This window comes from Dermacentor andersoni, chromosome 7 (genome assembly GCF_023375885.2).
Source record: "Dermacentor andersoni chromosome 7, qqDerAnde1_hic_scaffold, whole genome shotgun sequence".
NCBI lineage: Eukaryota > Metazoa > Arthropoda > Arachnida > Ixodida > Ixodidae > Dermacentor > Dermacentor andersoni.
Window position 1 is genome coordinate 22,972,814 of NC_092820.1, and position 16,891 is coordinate 22,989,704.

At 46.6% G+C, this 16,891-nt stretch overlaps 1 protein-coding gene across 3 annotated transcripts in view; it reads right to left on the bottom strand.

Moving 5' to 3' along the window:
• The window catches only part of LOC126535524 (G patch domain-containing protein 2-like), a 109,371-nt gene that overhangs the window by 15,186 nt on the left and 77,294 nt on the right, over nt 1-16,891 (bottom strand). For all 3 annotated transcript variants that reach the window (XM_050182336.3, XM_050182337.3, XM_050182335.3), the window contains 2 exons: nt 12,621-12,721; nt 11,101-11,442 (listed from right to left, as the gene is read on the bottom strand). In XM_050182336.3, coding sequence (XP_050038293.1) covers nt 11,189-11,442; nt 12,621-12,721 — 355 coding nt within the window. In that variant the 3' untranslated portion in view covers nt 11,101-11,188. The remainder of the gene's footprint in view (nt 1-11,100; nt 11,443-12,620; nt 12,722-16,891) is intronic.

Sequence of the window (16,891 nt, forward strand, 5' to 3'; positions counted from 1 at the left end):
CACAGGTCCATACCGCTTAGTATTGGAATTAGGAGGGCAATAGGGTGGATTTTCCTGGCGTCTTGTGTAAGTCACACAATACTAGGCGCTGCCTTTCTTGTGAACTAAGGCCTCCTAGTTGACATGGCAAGGAAAGGGATACTAGATTCCACAAGCGGATCAAAAGTGGCTGGCAAGGTTTCCATTCATGGTGCGGCACGCTGTTCCAGGACCTTACACTGCACTGCTGGATGAAATTTCTTCTCTTTCTGCTTTGCCTGACTGGACTAAACCTGTATGTCATAACATCAACACATCATCACTCGAGGCCCACCGTGTCGTGCATCAACCTGTCACCTAGCACCAGGGAAATTAACCACAGCTAAAAATGAGTTCGAACATACGCTGGAGATTGGTATTGCTCGCCCATCATCTGGCGTATGGTCACCACCTCTTCTTATGGCACCAACGAAAGCTGGCCATTGGCGTCGATGCGGAGATTATATTTTCCTGAATGCAGCAACAGTGCCTGATAGATACCCACTGCCAAATATTCAGGACTTTATTGCCAGCCTCCATGGAACGAAAATCGTTTCCAAAATTGACCTGGCGAAGGCATATCATCAGATCCCTATGGCCAAGGAAGATATTGCCAAAACCACCATTACAATCACTCTTTCGGGTTGTCTGAAATTCTACGAATGCCATTTGGCCCCAGGAACGCTGCGCAGACATTCGAACTATTTAGTATTGATGTTGTCGTCCGTGGGCTACCATTTGCATTCGCTTGCATCGACGACATTCTGCTTGGCAGCTCATCACAAGAAGCTCATTGTGAACACCTTCGGTTGCTCTTCAACTGACTTCAAGTACGCAATCCAGTTAACTTGGACAAGCGCCAGTTTGGTATGCCATCCCTGAATTTTCTTGGTCATACTGCAAACAGCAACGGCAGCAAACCTCTCCCTGCAAAGCACCAAGCCATTATAAATTACCCTCGTCCAAACTCAATTCGACAACTCCTGACGTTTTCTGAGATTAGTAAATTTCTACATGCATTTCATCCCTTCTTGCGCCACAACGCTTAAACCACTGGAAGACCTACTGGCTCAAAAAAATCAGCGGCATCAACTCCAGTCTGGGCGGACGTGGCAGAAAAAACTTTCGTAGCCATTAAAGTCAAACTAGCAGAAGTAACTCTTAACGCATCTGATGCAAGATGCCCCCACCAGTCTTAAGGTGGACGGTTCTGGTGCACCTGTAGGAGCAGTTGTTCTGCAGTTCAGTGATGGCGGCTGGAAACCCGTTGGACTTTTCTCTAAGAAGCTGTCTGGCCCTGAGACGCACTACAGTGTTTGTGGTCGAGAGCTTCTTGCATGTTACCTCAGCGTAAAACACTCTCGCCATTTTCTAGAGGGATGTCATTTCACGCTGTCCACTGACCATAAACCATTAATTAACCTTTGTGCTGAGCTCTGGAGGACTTTACTATTCGCCAAGGGAGACCAGATAGTTGGCATACCTTGCCGAGTTTTTCATACAAGTTAGCACGTCAAGGGCCCATGAATATTCCGGCGGATGCATTGAGTCGCATCAAAGGAATGAAGGCTGAACCATTGACGAAAGAACTGCTTGCATCAGCACAGTTTGGCGGCAAAGAATTACAGCACTTACGTATGACTTCAATGAGTTTGCACCTTGAAGATACCCCATAGCCTGCGCTACCATAATTATGACGTGTAACATGTCGATCAATTCACCAATACCTTTTGTATCACACTCACTCCGAAGATGGATATTCAAACATTTTCATTATATTTCCCACTCCAGTATCAAAGCATCACAGAAGCTCATCGCCAAACACTGTATGTGGCATGGCACGAACGTTGAGCTGCGAAATTGGGCAAGGGCATGTTTGCCTTGCCAGAGAAGCAGAATACATCACACGAGAAGCCCACTTCAAAAATTCCTACTGCCAAGTGACCATTGCCTCAAACTGCACATAGATATCGTCCGACCGCTTCCTTCCTCTAAAGGACACGGCTACCTTCTCACAATCATTGACAGGTTCACCAGGTGACCCGAAGCAGCACCAATCAGCAATATTACAGCTGAAACTATCGCTAAAGCTTTTGTTAACACTTGGGTGTCACGATTTGGAGTTCCCAAGGAAGTGGTTACTAACCGGGGCAGACAATCTGAATCTACATTCTTCCACCATCTTTCACATCTATTAGGAATTCACCATCAGCACACAACAGCACATAAGCAAATGAACTGGTGGAGCATTTGCACAGGCAATTGAAAACAGCACTAATTACCCATGGTGACATCGAGCACTTTTTGACGCCTTACGTTTAGTACTCCTGGGTGTATCAAGTGCCTTTAAAGAAGACTTTCAGTGTGCTGCAGTACATCTTGTTCATGGAACTTCAGTACAACTGCCTGCTGAGTTCATCTGCCAAAGGCCTAACCAGGAAAAAAAGCAGGATACTCCTTATCTGACACCCTTAAAGATGTTTTCAAGACAATTGGTCCGGTGGTGCTGTGACACAAATCAAAGCACAAACCGTTTATCTTCAAGGACTTGCAAACAGCCGCTCATGTAGCTCCCAAGACTCTGCAACCACCATGCACCGGCCCACACTTGGTAATTGAGCAATAAGGCAAACACTTCATAATTCGCATGGGTGCCAGAGAAGAGAGAAATTGTCAATAGACAGGCTCAAGCCCACTTTTGTCCAGACCTCCGGAGACAGTACCATCATTCCCGTTTTCCCCATCCATGCCGCAGTCTGTACGAATCTATCTAGAGTAAAAAGAAAGCGTGTACACTGGCCTTTTAATCGAGACTCCATCTATACAGAGGAGGGCCCTGTCGCAGCGCCGATATGCCGATGCACCGACTGTGAGAGTGCTCTTGTCAAACAGAGAGAGCTACGTAATCGGCCTCTTTCCTGTCGAGCAGTGGCAATATGATGTCGCTATGTCGCTTCAATGCCAATCGCATTAGCGTTGACATTCATCGTGATATAGGCTTTGGCAGAAATGTTGTTTTGTCCACTTACAGAACAACATTACTTGCTATCTGCCAAATCCGATAGTTCAAACTCCCAATTACTTGATTTTAGGCAGTCCCCGCCGAGTCTTGTTTATTGGTCACTGACTGTACTCCATTTCACACTTGGCAGGCAATGCTGCTGAAGCTGCACAAGTGGTGCAGTCAGACAAGTGTCACCCTGCATTCTGTAGCGCAGTTCTTGATCTGCAAGTGTTTCTACAGAATAACTATTTCATATGAACACTGAACATGTGTCATGGAATGACCAAGTAAAAATGATGTCAAAATTAAGTAAGTGTGTAAGATTAATGAACAGTCATCAACATACGGGGACTACCAGCTGCAATAAAGATTACTATACGATGCCCTTTTTAACTCTCATTTATGTTATTACCTGCTGGTAAGAGGTGAAACCACAGTGGTTAATATATCCAAACTGAGCGTATTAAAGAATAAAGTAGTTCGGGTAATTTCAGATGCTTCCTTTCTAGAATACACCACCCCTCTTTAACCCTTTCGCTGTCACGGACGTACCGGTACGTCTTCACGCTTCCCCCCCCCCAGTGTCACTGACGTACCGGAACGTTCTCTATCGAGCGTTCAAAAGTTTGCGCCTGAGCGCAAAGCTGGCACTCCTGGACTGGCCGCGCCATCTGTTGAATCTTTGAACAAATTCGTATTTTCGTCCCACACTGTGTTGGTACATGTATTGAAGAGTACGGTGCGACTGCCACTCGCCCATCTCTCTTTGCTGGGTGGCGTGTTCGCTGGATCATGCGCATGTCGTTATGGGTTCAAGGGTTGTTCTGCCATCTCTGCTGGTTTGAAGGTTTTTATTTTTCTTCTGTTGGTGTGTCTGCTACGGTGTGTCAAGTTCAGGGGCACGCGCCCTTGCTACCCCGAAAAGAGACCGACACATGACTTGATTGTTGCTTTCACTCTCTCGCCACACCCTCGCTTCCGACTTGCAGCAGTAAACGTTAAGCCCCTCGAACTTCGTTTTAGCCTTTTTCCATCTCCCTCTGTCTTCTTGATCACACAACAACCCATTTCTCTCCGTTGTGCGGGCGACTTTGACTTTGACTTTATTGAAATTTAGACAATATACAGTTGTCCGGGTGAAGAGGGCTAAAGGTGACACACGTGGTCACCTGACTAGGCCCTAGACACCCTGAATTCACGCAGGCACAGTTTCGACATGGTAAGTTCCGAAGTACATTTTTTTTTTTACAGGAAGATTATGACAATTCACATACGGTAATATACATACACTGTACATTCAAATCAATCTAATTAAGAATGTATAATACCTACAAACTTGTTCACTTGACCAAAAAAAGGAAAAACAAAGCAAGGAATCCTAACTGGATCTCCTATACGACAATAAAAAAAAAAAAAAATGTTCACATGACAAATATGTTCACTTGACAAAAAAGAACAAAGGAAAAAAAAATTCTAACTGGTTTATACACGATTTAAGAAAAATCTCTTTGCCTGGTTTCGGAAAGCAGGCAAAGAGGAACAGTTTTCCATGAAGTCAATCAGAGCAGGATAAAGGTTTAACACATTAGGAATTTGCCAATTTAACAGTTGTGTCCCGTAATTCGTCCTGCATTTAAACTTGATGAAGTTGGTTCTCCTAAACTCGTAGTGGGATTCATGTTTGGTATACCTCAAAGAGAAGAGTTGTGGATCAATTTTGAAATCTGAATATGAAATCTGAAAGCGCATTCTCCCTGCGCACGGTTACTTTCGGATGGCTGAGCGCGCGGGACCTTCGTCTGCTCATTGGAGCGGTGGCTCTTCCGATTCAGAATACGAGCCAAGCTCAGATTCGGACTCTGACAGTGTCTCATGCGAGGAAGAGGTGAGTTCCGCATCGTCAGATTCGGATGTTGAACAGTTATAGTCAGACTGATGATGATGATGATGTTTACTAACAACAGCTGCAGAACACCGAAATCTGCATATTCCTCTGACTATGTTATTTGTATACCAATCATAATGAAAAATAAATTGCTATGTTCATTCCCTGTTATGCTCGTTCCCTGCAACCAAGCCGACACTGGGGTTGCGTCACGGCCAGAAAGGTCCGACAGCGAAAGGGTTAAAAAAAAACAGGATCGTTAAAATATCAGAGTTGCATAATCAGAAACTACTGTGCTCTTACAAAAAAGGCAGGACTAGGCAAATGAGATACGTTTCCTAATCTTGCGTGCCTTCAGCGAAACATGTTCCCCATCATTTCCAACATCAACCCCTTGGCACATTCTATTTTCAAGTACACAGTACGGAGTGCATTGCGTCCGACGTATTTTGTCAACAACATTAAACTACTACGACTTGCTGCAAACAAACATTTCATTCCTTACAAAAAAGGAATAAGAGCATTATTTCTGTGAAAATTTAAACACACTTTTATTATATTAGTGTTTGGTCGTGCTTTTTACTTTATTTTGTTAATTATTCTTATGTTAGACACGTCTTAAAATGCATTTCTGCATTCCACCGTGCACATGTCCTAGAAATACATGTGTCAAAATCGTCAGATTACGTGTACACGTGTACCCTCAGTGCATCCACTGTAGTACAAACCTGCAAGTGTGTAACAACTGCTGGAGATCACATTCTATGTTTGCTTATTTTTCTTATAATTTGTTATGCTAAATATTACGAGTGCTGTACAGTCTTCACTGCCAGTGGGTTGCTGGGGCTCTGTCAAGCTGTCATTAGGCAGCTTTCTTCCCGGTCACCTTCTCTCACTGCAAGTTTACTGTTTTGGTGAAAATGAAGTTTCTTTGACTGACTGCTTGACGTAGAGTATAACCCTGCTTATAAGTTTATCAAGGGAACACTAATAAAGAATGCAGGACACATACGTGCTTAAAAGATTCTCCTGGCACAGTGCCAGTAATGCTGTTACCCGTGGGCGCCTATGCGTCTGGTGGCATTACATGTCGTGAAAGTCAAAGTACAGCAGAACATCGTTCATACGTTCTGAAAAATAAAACGAGAAAAAAAAAAACATACTAACCGGGAAATTGTATGATCCGAAGTAACTAAAAAAAGTTGCAGTTTCGTTCAAAAAGTGACGCACCAATTGCAATGGCAAATAAGTGGATAACTGTATGAAGTAAGGATAGTAGTTTTAGCGGACATATAAACTTGTAAGCATTCACTTACTAACAAAATTAACAATGATAGAATGTGTAAGCATGACTGAACGAGGACGTACGAAGAAACAGGCACACAGAGACAGCACTGTATCTGTTCGTGTTTCTTTCTGCATCCTCGTTCAATCGTGCTTACACATTCTAGAACTTTCAGATTGACTCCGACGTTTCGGAGCCTCTGTTCGGCTCCTTCTTCAGGGGGTATTCTTCGGAGGTGATGGTGTGCAGCTTTTAAAGGGCTCCTCACCAGGCCCCATAGCAAATTTTGGTTATACGCTGGAAGTTGTTACGTGTCCTCTAGGGAGCATTCTGCCACAAATTTTTAAATGTGGCTCATTAATAGCCAAGATAGAGATATTTCAGTGCCAGGAACCCATGATTTCAGCAGGCGGGCTTCACTGCATAGCGAGACTCCTCTCCACTCGACCCGTTTAGCCTTCACAAGCGAAATTCCTTCCCTGCGTTCTCCCATGCCAGACCTCGAGGATTGCGTGGCATATGCATGTAGCCTTCACTTTTTTTCTCCTCGCTTTTTTTTCTTTTTGGCGATGCGCACCTTTGCTGGCGGCACTGCGCGCGAGCTGTTGTCGTTTCGCGCAATGCACGATTTCGTGCACTGTGCACAAGGACACATGACTAGTGGTATAATTCAGTGCTACACGAATACTGAGGCAGAACAAGCAGATCGAAGAGCGTGATCACACGCTGGAACACGGTATAAAATGGCACACCGTAAAAACCGGACTATAGGTCGGACCGGAATATAGGTCAATCCCCCAACTAGCGAATCCTAAAAAATGAAAAAAAAAAAATTTTTCTCAATGTCAAACTTACCAAAAGACACCCCTACCCTTACCTTGAAACAAATGCGACTCAGCTGGTTGCACAATGGCGACAGTATTTATTTAAATGCTACTCGCATGTACACCTGGCCAAGTTTTTAACAGTATCGTGTGACCATCGACCTGCATGCTTGTCAGCACCTTATTAACGGCACTGAGCGGCGAAGCAAACGAGATACGCGCATGTGTACACATGCGCTTACTTTCGCTATTTCGCCGCTCTGTGCCGTGATGATAAGGTGCTGACAAACACGCAGGTCGATGGTCGCGCGATACGATTAAAAATTGGCCGGGTGTGCAGTACACAGAAGGGCACGAAGTGCGCAAGCACTACTTCGAATCAGAGCAACGACTTTGATCAGAGTCGTCTGAACTAGAGTCGGATCATGAGTGCTTCTCGCTGCCCAGTCCAGAGGCATGCGCGATCTTTGCTGCTTTCAAACGGATTCATTCGGCAGTCACAGGCAGCGATCTTACGCGCTGCTCCCGGACAACTCCGCAACCATGTCTTCCAGTTCTGCGGTCCGCCCACGAAATGAGGTTTTCTTTTGGTTGCTGCAAGTTGTAATACACCGCTTCTGCCTCCACCAGTACCGAATGCTCTTTACGGATACTCCAAATTCGCGCTGTTCCGCCAGGTTGCCGTGGGCTTCCGCGTACTCAATCGCCTTTTTTTGAAGGCAACGGTGAATTGTCCGTCAGCTTCCGCTCATTTTGAAACAAAATGTGAAAAAGCAGCCTTTAACTAATATAACTTTGTGACAATGGAAATGCAAAATGGCGGTGCCACAATGTCGCCTTGCTGCTGCTGATGGCGATGGCGGCTGTTTACTTCATCCGCCCTTTGTTGCAAGACTTCTGTAGCTTTTCCGCCAATGTTCGGTATATATGACGCGGGTCGATTTTTCGCAATGGTTTCTTGAAAAAAAGTTCGACCTATGTTCCTGTTTTTACGGTAGTTTCGGTACCTGCGCACGTGACCGCACGACCGTGGGAACAAGCAGACTAAGTGGAAGTACCATCTCTCTTGCTTCGGTGCGAAGTAAAACAAAAAACATGCAGACATTCCATTTGTGTGTTTTATTATTTCTCTTAACTTCAATTCGTCAATTCAAGCAACAGATCGCACAGATAACAGATGTTCTCTTGAATAATTCTCTAAGTCACGTGTCACCATGAGTGACATCATACTGTGGACACGATTACGCAGGCACAGGGGCACAATTATGTCACCGTCCAGCTTGGAGTGCGGCAGCCGTGAGCGAACAGGAAAACAGCGTTCGGATTGAAATTTCAGATCTATAACGTGGCAGACACGATTGTTATCGCGCAATGCATGCTCTACGCTTGTCAGCTCAAAATGGCCAGACCTGGTGAGGGGCCCTTCAAAGGGTCTTTCGTAAGGAGGGAAGAGTACGGAAGAAGGGGAGACACTTGACAGACGGTAATGGGGGGGGGGGGGGGGGGGATGGCTGAAACGGTTTTGGTCGGCTGGGATGACCAATGCTTGGGGAGCTTGAACTGCGAGAGTGCTGTTGACGAGAGGCGGGGGAGAGGGAGGTCGGGCACTGGGGAGCGCAGATATTTTGGTGTTGGTGACCTTGAGCGAGAATCTACCTGGCTGGGCGTCCTTTTCTTCTTTTTGTCATGTCGCCAAAGCCATAGATATACACCGAGGGTAGGTTGGCCTTCACGCAGTTTATGTTACCCCCCCCCCCCATATTCTGAATGTGCCATGAGTCCAGTAGTAGTCTTTATCACGAGTTCATCTCTGTTTGAAGGATTTCGGTTTCTTGGAAAGCAATACTGTAATCGACGTCTTGACAATGTTCAGCGATGGCGCTGCATATTCAGTTTATTGTTCTGACGTCGTTCTCGTGTTGTCTGATTCTTTCTTTTAAATTTTTGGTTTCCCCGATGCACGATGCCGGACAGTCAGCACAGCTGATTTTGTAGACGATGCCTTGAGCTTTTAGCCTTTAAAAGCTGCACACCACCACCTCCGAAGAATACCCCCTGAAGAAGGAGGCGAACAGGCTCCAAAATGACGGGGTTATAATAAATTTCACTTATTAGGTTGGAGTCAGTCTGAAAGTCCTAATCAATTTCCCAAACAGACAGGTAATTCCGTCAAAATGTTTAGCTTCAAGTTTACACATTCTATTGTGCATCCAAACCAACTAGCCCACCAATGTGTTTTAACTAAATTAACAAGCACGGTGTCATGCACGCAGGTAAACATGAACACATCTGACTCGATGAGCGCAGAGACTCGCTGTTAAAATGCTGGAGTGAGGAATCGCGGCAGCAGCAAGAGAACTGACCTCCTTGCATCTCTCGATTCAAAACGAACGAAGTGTCGAAAGCACAGTGAATACGAACCTACCGACACTACATGCACTCTGCAAACATCACAGATCGCTTTGAAGATGGGACTTGCACGGACGCACACTTTGGCCACATCGCACATTGCTTTCAAAACACATGAGCACCAGCAACGCGTCCCTTTGGCATCCGCCAAAGGCGTCTACTCCGGCGTCCACCATTCACGTGCTCAACACCGTAGTGGACGCTGCGGTTGTCTCCACTCAGCGGCGGGCGAGGAGGACATCGAGGCACCCTAGCAGCCGCCAGCGCAGAATGCCCCTCTTTCGCCTGACCTCTCTGCTTCGTGCGTGACCGGAAGGGGCATGCTTCCGGCCTGCGTTCCTCGTTTGTGCAAGCGAAACAGAACCTCGTTCGCCGGCTCCCCCTCGCACACTTTCACTCGCACATACAGCATACAGCAAGCAACGGCGATTTTATCGCCCTTGGGCTTTATATGGAACCTTATGGTGATAGCGACGCCGACGGCAGAAATGTGCCTGGAGTATCCATATAATTGCTTTCGCAATAAAAATTTGACAGACTCAACTAATGTTGACATCTACGTAACGTGAAGTGTCACGTGCATCATTGTCACAGGAGATGCTGGCACACGTCGAGCTGGTGGTGCTTCGGCAGGCCGAAAGGCATTTTCATTGCGTGGTGTTTTAAGAGGGCAACGGGAAACCGAAGCGAAATCGAACTGGTGGGTGATGCCGGATGCCACCGAAGTAAAATGCGATGGCCACATCGCGCCGCCTGCAGCAAGGAGTGGTGGCGGCGTATTTGGATTATCTCCTACTAAAAGTGCACAGTATGCTACCAATGGCACTACGCACCACACACTGTAATATAAATAGGTGAAGATGCTTATTGTAATATATTGGTTTCGTGGTGATAGCTGTGAATGCAATGTGCAATGATCCGGGCGGGGATTTGCTGATAACGGAATAAAAACCTGTGCACACTGCCATTATCACGTGAGATGGGCGGCTATACACTGTTCTCAACTGCGTGTGGCTTGCACCTTTTCTTGTTCACATGGGATCTAGTGGCCTGAAAACTATGCGATAGCAGTCTGCAGCAGCCAACGGTGGTGCGTTTTGGTTACCGCCTATTGAAAGGGTGCGCTACATTTCCAGTGGCACCACGCTCTATGAAACAAATAGGCGAAGATAATTATATCGCAGTAGGATTGGTGGTGATAGCTGTGAATGCCGTGTGCGATGACCCCGGAGAAGATTTGCTGGTACTGAACTGAGAAACTGAGTGCGCGCTGGCGTTTTCACGTGAGACAGGTGGACGAGCGGTGAAGCTGCCCCGGCAGGCAGCTATATACTGTTCTTGATCGCGCGCACCTCGTGTATTTTCTTGTTTACATGGGATCTAGCGGACGGAAAACGTATCATACCATCGCAGCTCGGCAACATAGAGAACGTTGGTGCCAAAAAATTGTGTTTTCCGGGAATGCATGAACCGATAAAAAATGAGCATGACTCATTTGGGTCATTTTTTGTGTTCTCGATTGCGAACGTTCGCACCGGGAAAACATACTTAACGAGAATATATCAGCAAGGTTCTACTGTATTCCCGAAAATGATTGTCTGAGAATACCACCCCTGTTCTTGCATTAGTCACCAGTCACCAATGTAACATCTTGCCAGCTAAGTATGGTACAGACCTCAGGTGGCCAGCATTGCGAGATTCCGGGCTCGGTGATGTTGTCGGCTAGCAGGCAGTGTGGGGAGAGCGCGAGACTGCAGGGTTGGTCAGCTGGAAAGGGAGGCCCCCTCCACGTGGGGCTGCTGCCCCGTGGGCGACGGCTGTGGTGACGGGGGTGGCGGTGGCGGGGGCGCAAACCCCAGCCCCGGGCGGCCCCGTGGACGCACGTGCGCAGGGACCGGCAGCAGTACCCCCGCACCGGCTGGCCCCAGCCCCCGACCGGGCTCCCAACCAAGCCGCCGGAGCAGCTGGTGGCCCACACTGGACTCTCCCACGGGAGGAGCCTTGCTGCCTACCAGCCCTACGTGCACACATGAAATAGCCAGTTAGTGCATAAGCAGTCGCATGACATTGCACGGCAGTGCCAGTAGTGGCGACAATTTGTTGTTGAAACATGCATTAGGGACTGTGGCCTTCGTCAAGAGCACTTTTACAGATGCTTTTCACTTAAGCGTGATGCAGTGGGCATCCTGTTCACTGGCTTATCCCATGCAAGCTGAAATTGATGTCCACAAAAGTGACTGACCAGGAATGGTCCTAATAGTGCTGCCAACATTGGAAACATTTTCCTAGATCTAGAAACTTTAGAGCACTTTCTGGAGAAAGAGGGTAGATAGATTCAAATGAAGGAAAAGTTTTACATTTTATGCGCAGGTTTCCCAACCCCAACTACACATTTAAACAAAAATATACAAACACCACTCCATACATTTGAACCTTTTACTTTTTAACTACTCATTACTCAATATTTCACATTACTGAAATAAATTAATGAAACTATAAATATGTGGAACTACGTTCAAGTAGAACAGTTACTGTTATTTGGAACAGTGTTGCACATACATGTACCTGTTATCCAGAATTTTTCTATACACCTGCTACTGAAACCATGTCTAAGGAAGTGGGTTGATGTTCCATGTATCACAATAGATACAAGCATGTGGAACGCTGTTCCAGGTAGCAGTGGCTATTTCACCGAAACATAGTTCCACATATTTAATGTTATCTGAACTTAAAAAGTAAGATGAGATATATAGAACGCTATTCCTCATATTTTGGGAAAACACAGGGAATGCGAGAGATGGAAATTCAAGACGATGAGCAAAACGTGAACAAGGTGAATGCAGGAGCCAACGTTTCGACAAGTGGTCTTGACTTCTTCAAGGCGACGTACGCTTTCCTCGCCACAGTATATATAGGTGGGGTTCTTCTAAAGGGGAGAGGGTGTGAGGCGGGAGGGTTCCGCACCCTCCCGCCTCACACCCTCACTACTCACAATCCCAACCATGACATCCAGGGTAACCTTCAACTCCCTTACACATGTTCCTATTTCCGAGCACAATAGGAACCTAACAGAAATGTCTGCTTACGCTGCACTAAAGTTCAAGTGTTATGGATTACCAAATAGCTTGAACCAACATTTTGCTCAATCTTACAAGAGCCTTCTCAGACTCGTGTGGAGAGAGCAGCGGAACCCACCTGGTACTACGGGTCCTGCAGGGGGTGTGCGACGCCGGCGCTTGACCTCTGCCAGGCAGCTGCGAGGTGCACGCTCATTCAATGCAGACCCTGGCCAGTTCCTGGGAAGGACAAGATCAACATATACCTCGTGACAGCCTTAAATAAAAGCCCCATAGGCAAATATCAAATTGATCTAGGGGGACTTATAGTGGCCTTCACAACTCCTAGACATTTCTTCGTTGCTAAGAGATGACCTACCATATATTGCCATGTATAAGTCAACCAGGGATATTAGAGGACCCTACCGTCTTGCTTGCATTCCCAAAGATGGGAGGGAAAAAATGTTTCAAAAACAAATGTCCTGGGTTTGGCTCAGCATGGAAGTTTATCTTCCATGCTGAGCCACTGCTGCTTAGTGATGCTGCCATTTAACCCTTTCAGTGCCACTGATGTACCGGCACATTCTCCACTCTCTCCCCTTGGATACCAACAGTGCATTTTTCATTAACCATGTCATTTTTTTCCTTCTGCATAAACAAAAATAAACCATTGTGTTCATTTTATAGTATCTGAGAAATAAAAACCTAATGCTGATGGTGCGTCACCTCTGAAAAAACAGGACACTTAAAGGGTTAAGTGACTTGGCGAGTTGCCATGAGCTTGTGCTGCCCTTAACTCGCAATGAAGCCTTTTGTGCATGATAGCCCATCTCCATGTTCCTAAATCTATGCAAATCAGCGAACGCTACAGACTGCGTCAGCCAAACGAGAAGTAGGGTTGCCACCGAGTAGGTTTTTCCTTTACAGTGCCAGCTGCCAGTTTGAGCACCACACCTGCATGCCATTTTCCAGCTTTCTGGTTCTTAAATTGACCCATTACAAATTGCATCACGAGTGCTTTGCCAGGTGTTCACGCATAGCAGGCAACTGAACTGTTGCAAGTGAATCCTTTCTGAACTGTTTCACATTCTCACCATGATGTTATTTCAAGTGGCAAGACTAAACCGGCCATCCTTTTTCTTGATGCGATTGCCATTCTCTGAAACTTCAACTACTTTTCTGCATGATGTTCATTTCTAACCATGCCCACCTAGGCTACTGGGCATGTGAACATTCTCGGCCAATACTGCAGAACGGGCATGTGCCACTGGCCCAGACAGGCAAGCAGAACAGGAGGCAAGAAGTGAAGAAGTTGGCATCAACGGAAGCCAAGTGTGGGGAAACAAGCGAAGGGAACAGAAGGGGACCAGAGTGTGCATCGAGCGCTGGTCAGGGAAGAGAAAGGAAGCGAAGGATTTGGCAATTCGGTGTGCCGCTACATTGCTTCAATGGTAATCGCATTTTGTCGGCATTCATCATGAGGTGGGTTCCGCCTTAACTTATTTTTATCCCTAGCAGTCCTCTGCTAACCTTCAATAAATCTTCTCAGTCACCACTAAATGAATGCACTCATTTTGGCTGCTTTATACAGCAGAACCTTGTTTGTATAGTCTAGAAAAAAAAAAACATGATGACAAACATACTGACCGGGAGAAGGTGCGATGTGAAGTCACTAAAGCTTTGGCAGACTTAACTGTAGTTGACATCTGTGCAGTGCGAAGCACTGTGCAAATCTTTGTAGCATGAGACACTGGCTCATGCTGAGCTACTGGGGCCCGGGCAGCTCAAGATGGGTGTTGCAGTTGTGGTTTTGGCAAGCTTAAGTTTGTGCTCCTCGAATTCAGCCTGAGTTAGCAGCTTCTCTGAGCGAGACATTTTGGAGAAAAGTTTTGACGGACCCACTGGGTACTAATTGATACGGCGCAATATGCCAATGTGCATCAAGCTGGTGGGGCTCGAGTGCCCAAAGATGTGTACTGTCATTTTCCTACTGCATAGTTTTTTTAAAGAAGGTGATAGGAAATCAAAACAATATCGAGCTGGTAAGCGATGCAGGGATATGGTGCCGCCAGAACGAAACAGGACGCTTACTTCGCACTGCCTACAGCAGGGAAGGGCAACATGTTTGGGTAATCGCATATTAAAAGTGTGCAGTATGCCTCCAATGGCACTACACCAAATGCACTGTGACAAAGACAGATGAAGAAGCTTAACACAATAGGGTTGGCCATGATAGCTATGTAAAGCGCAAAGTGAATGCATTTCAACAGTGCAACTGCTTTATTCAAACCCCATGTCCTCTGCCGCATGCACGCAGTGATGCCACCCTAAAGAAACGGACGAGATGGTTGATGATCACAGCAGCACCATGGTGTCTTTTAAAGTTCGTTCCTTAGTTTCATAGTCTTGGACAAGTTTTCCAACTGGCGGCGTTCAAATTGGCAGAACTTGTAGGTGTTCTTGTCGTCACTTTCTGATTCTGCAACAACCCGATGCATTGGCTGCGGTGGCAGTTCCTACTGGCATCCCACCATGCTGAAACGGAAGCCCACGAATAATCCGCCGGCACGTGAACAATTGAAAGAAGCACCAAAGGAGCTTGCTTCCTTTTCTTCTTGGACTTGTGGATTATGTGCTGGTCACCCATGTCGTCGTTCCGGCTTTCAATGTAGGCGTCACGAAGCTGTCTGCTAGTACATAGGCCACAATGGTCCATGGCGATCACAATGCTTCCGGGACAATCGCACTCTTTCAGTCGACTTTGATTGTAGCTGTTCAATATGGAGTCACTGGGCACCTCTGTGGGTCACGACCTTGCCAGTGTAGTCGGCAGGAGATAGCCTTGTTGATCGATGAAGTTTAAGCTTCTTAGCTGAAGACGTCGGTGCAGTTGCATACAACCCGCCACAGTAGTGACATCCTCCATACAATAGCACTTGCACTGGGACGACCTGAACCAGGGTGGCAGCACGTAGCTGCTCTTTTCACTGGAAAAGTAGTCATTCTTGTGACAGTCGTTATGGCAGCTTGTCTGCTTTTTGTCATTGAAGAAGGTCTTAGAAGGCTCCAACACTGTCGATATACTCGTTTTGGAGCTACGGTTCCGAGCGCGGCCTTGCTGATGGTATTCGGTCTCCTCGTTGCGGTGTAGAGAGGAGCAAGAGCGATGACAATTTTTTTTTTTTTGTGGTTCTTGATGTTGGTGGGGCTGGTTCTGAGCCTCCCGCACCATGCTCACTAAATAGCACTTGGTTTGTACGACATGGCTGGTCATTAACATCTGTTCCACATACATTGCACGGCAATCGGATTGGCGCCATGGTATATCATAATATATATGTGGATGGTTGAGGAACTGGTAGCTTGAACTTGTCCTCTGTTCTAGCCGTGGTCTGGAGGCCCGTGTCAGCTATTAACTTGTCGTTGTACAGTATTAGCTGGCACTGTACCCTCACCTCAGTCCAGGGGCGTAGCTCAAGCCCCATAAGCCCCTCCCCCCTCGAAATTTTTTGATGCTGTCCATGCATCGCCGGCCAAAGCAACCCCCGGTGCCAGAAATCATTCTGGATATTGTCTAGAATGTCTTTTTCACGCTCAAAAACACATTCCACCGCGAACATTGTGAACTCGGGCTGCATTTCACGGCAACGCCTGCGCACTGGGAGTCACATAACGCAAGGAGCCCCATCAGAGCACCAGGTTTCACGGGCGTTTTGATGGCAAACAGGCTCATCATGGCATCTCGTGGAGGCCACGGAATCTACGGAGTGAATGGTTGTCAATTCCGAAACTATATGGGTATAAGGTTCTCATCTTTTGATGTGAAAGGTGCATTGACATTTCCAAAATGGTGCTTTAGATTTTCAATTCCGGAACTTTGTGGGTTTAGTGTTGTTATAAATATTTGACGCCAAAGGTGCATTGACTTTTCTAAAGTCATACATTGGAACATACAACGAGACAAGCCAAATCGAAACACTATCAGACAAGTTGACATGCTTTCCTTTGCGTTCATTTTTTTTTTTTTTTTTTCATTTTGGTGCTCCAGCCTCCCAAAAGAAAAAAGACATTTTGCACCGCAGCAAGTTGCCACATGGTGAAAGTTCGACTTTGTGGCCTCTTTTGCAGAAAGTAATGGGCCACGGGATGCTACAGTTGCAGGAGACTCTTATGGTATTATTGCGATAGCAATTATGTGGACACTCCAGGTGCATTTCTGCCGTCGCCCTCATGTTCCGTATAAAGTCCAAGGGCGGTAACATCCTGACTGCACACCGCTTGCTGCATGTGCAAGTGAAAGCGTGGGGTGGGGGAGGGGGGTGTTGGCATGGGTGAGCCATCAATGGTGGCTCAGTCTTGTGTGCGCAAGGGGGGAAAGCAGGGAGGAAGCGCACTGCCTTCCACCGCGTG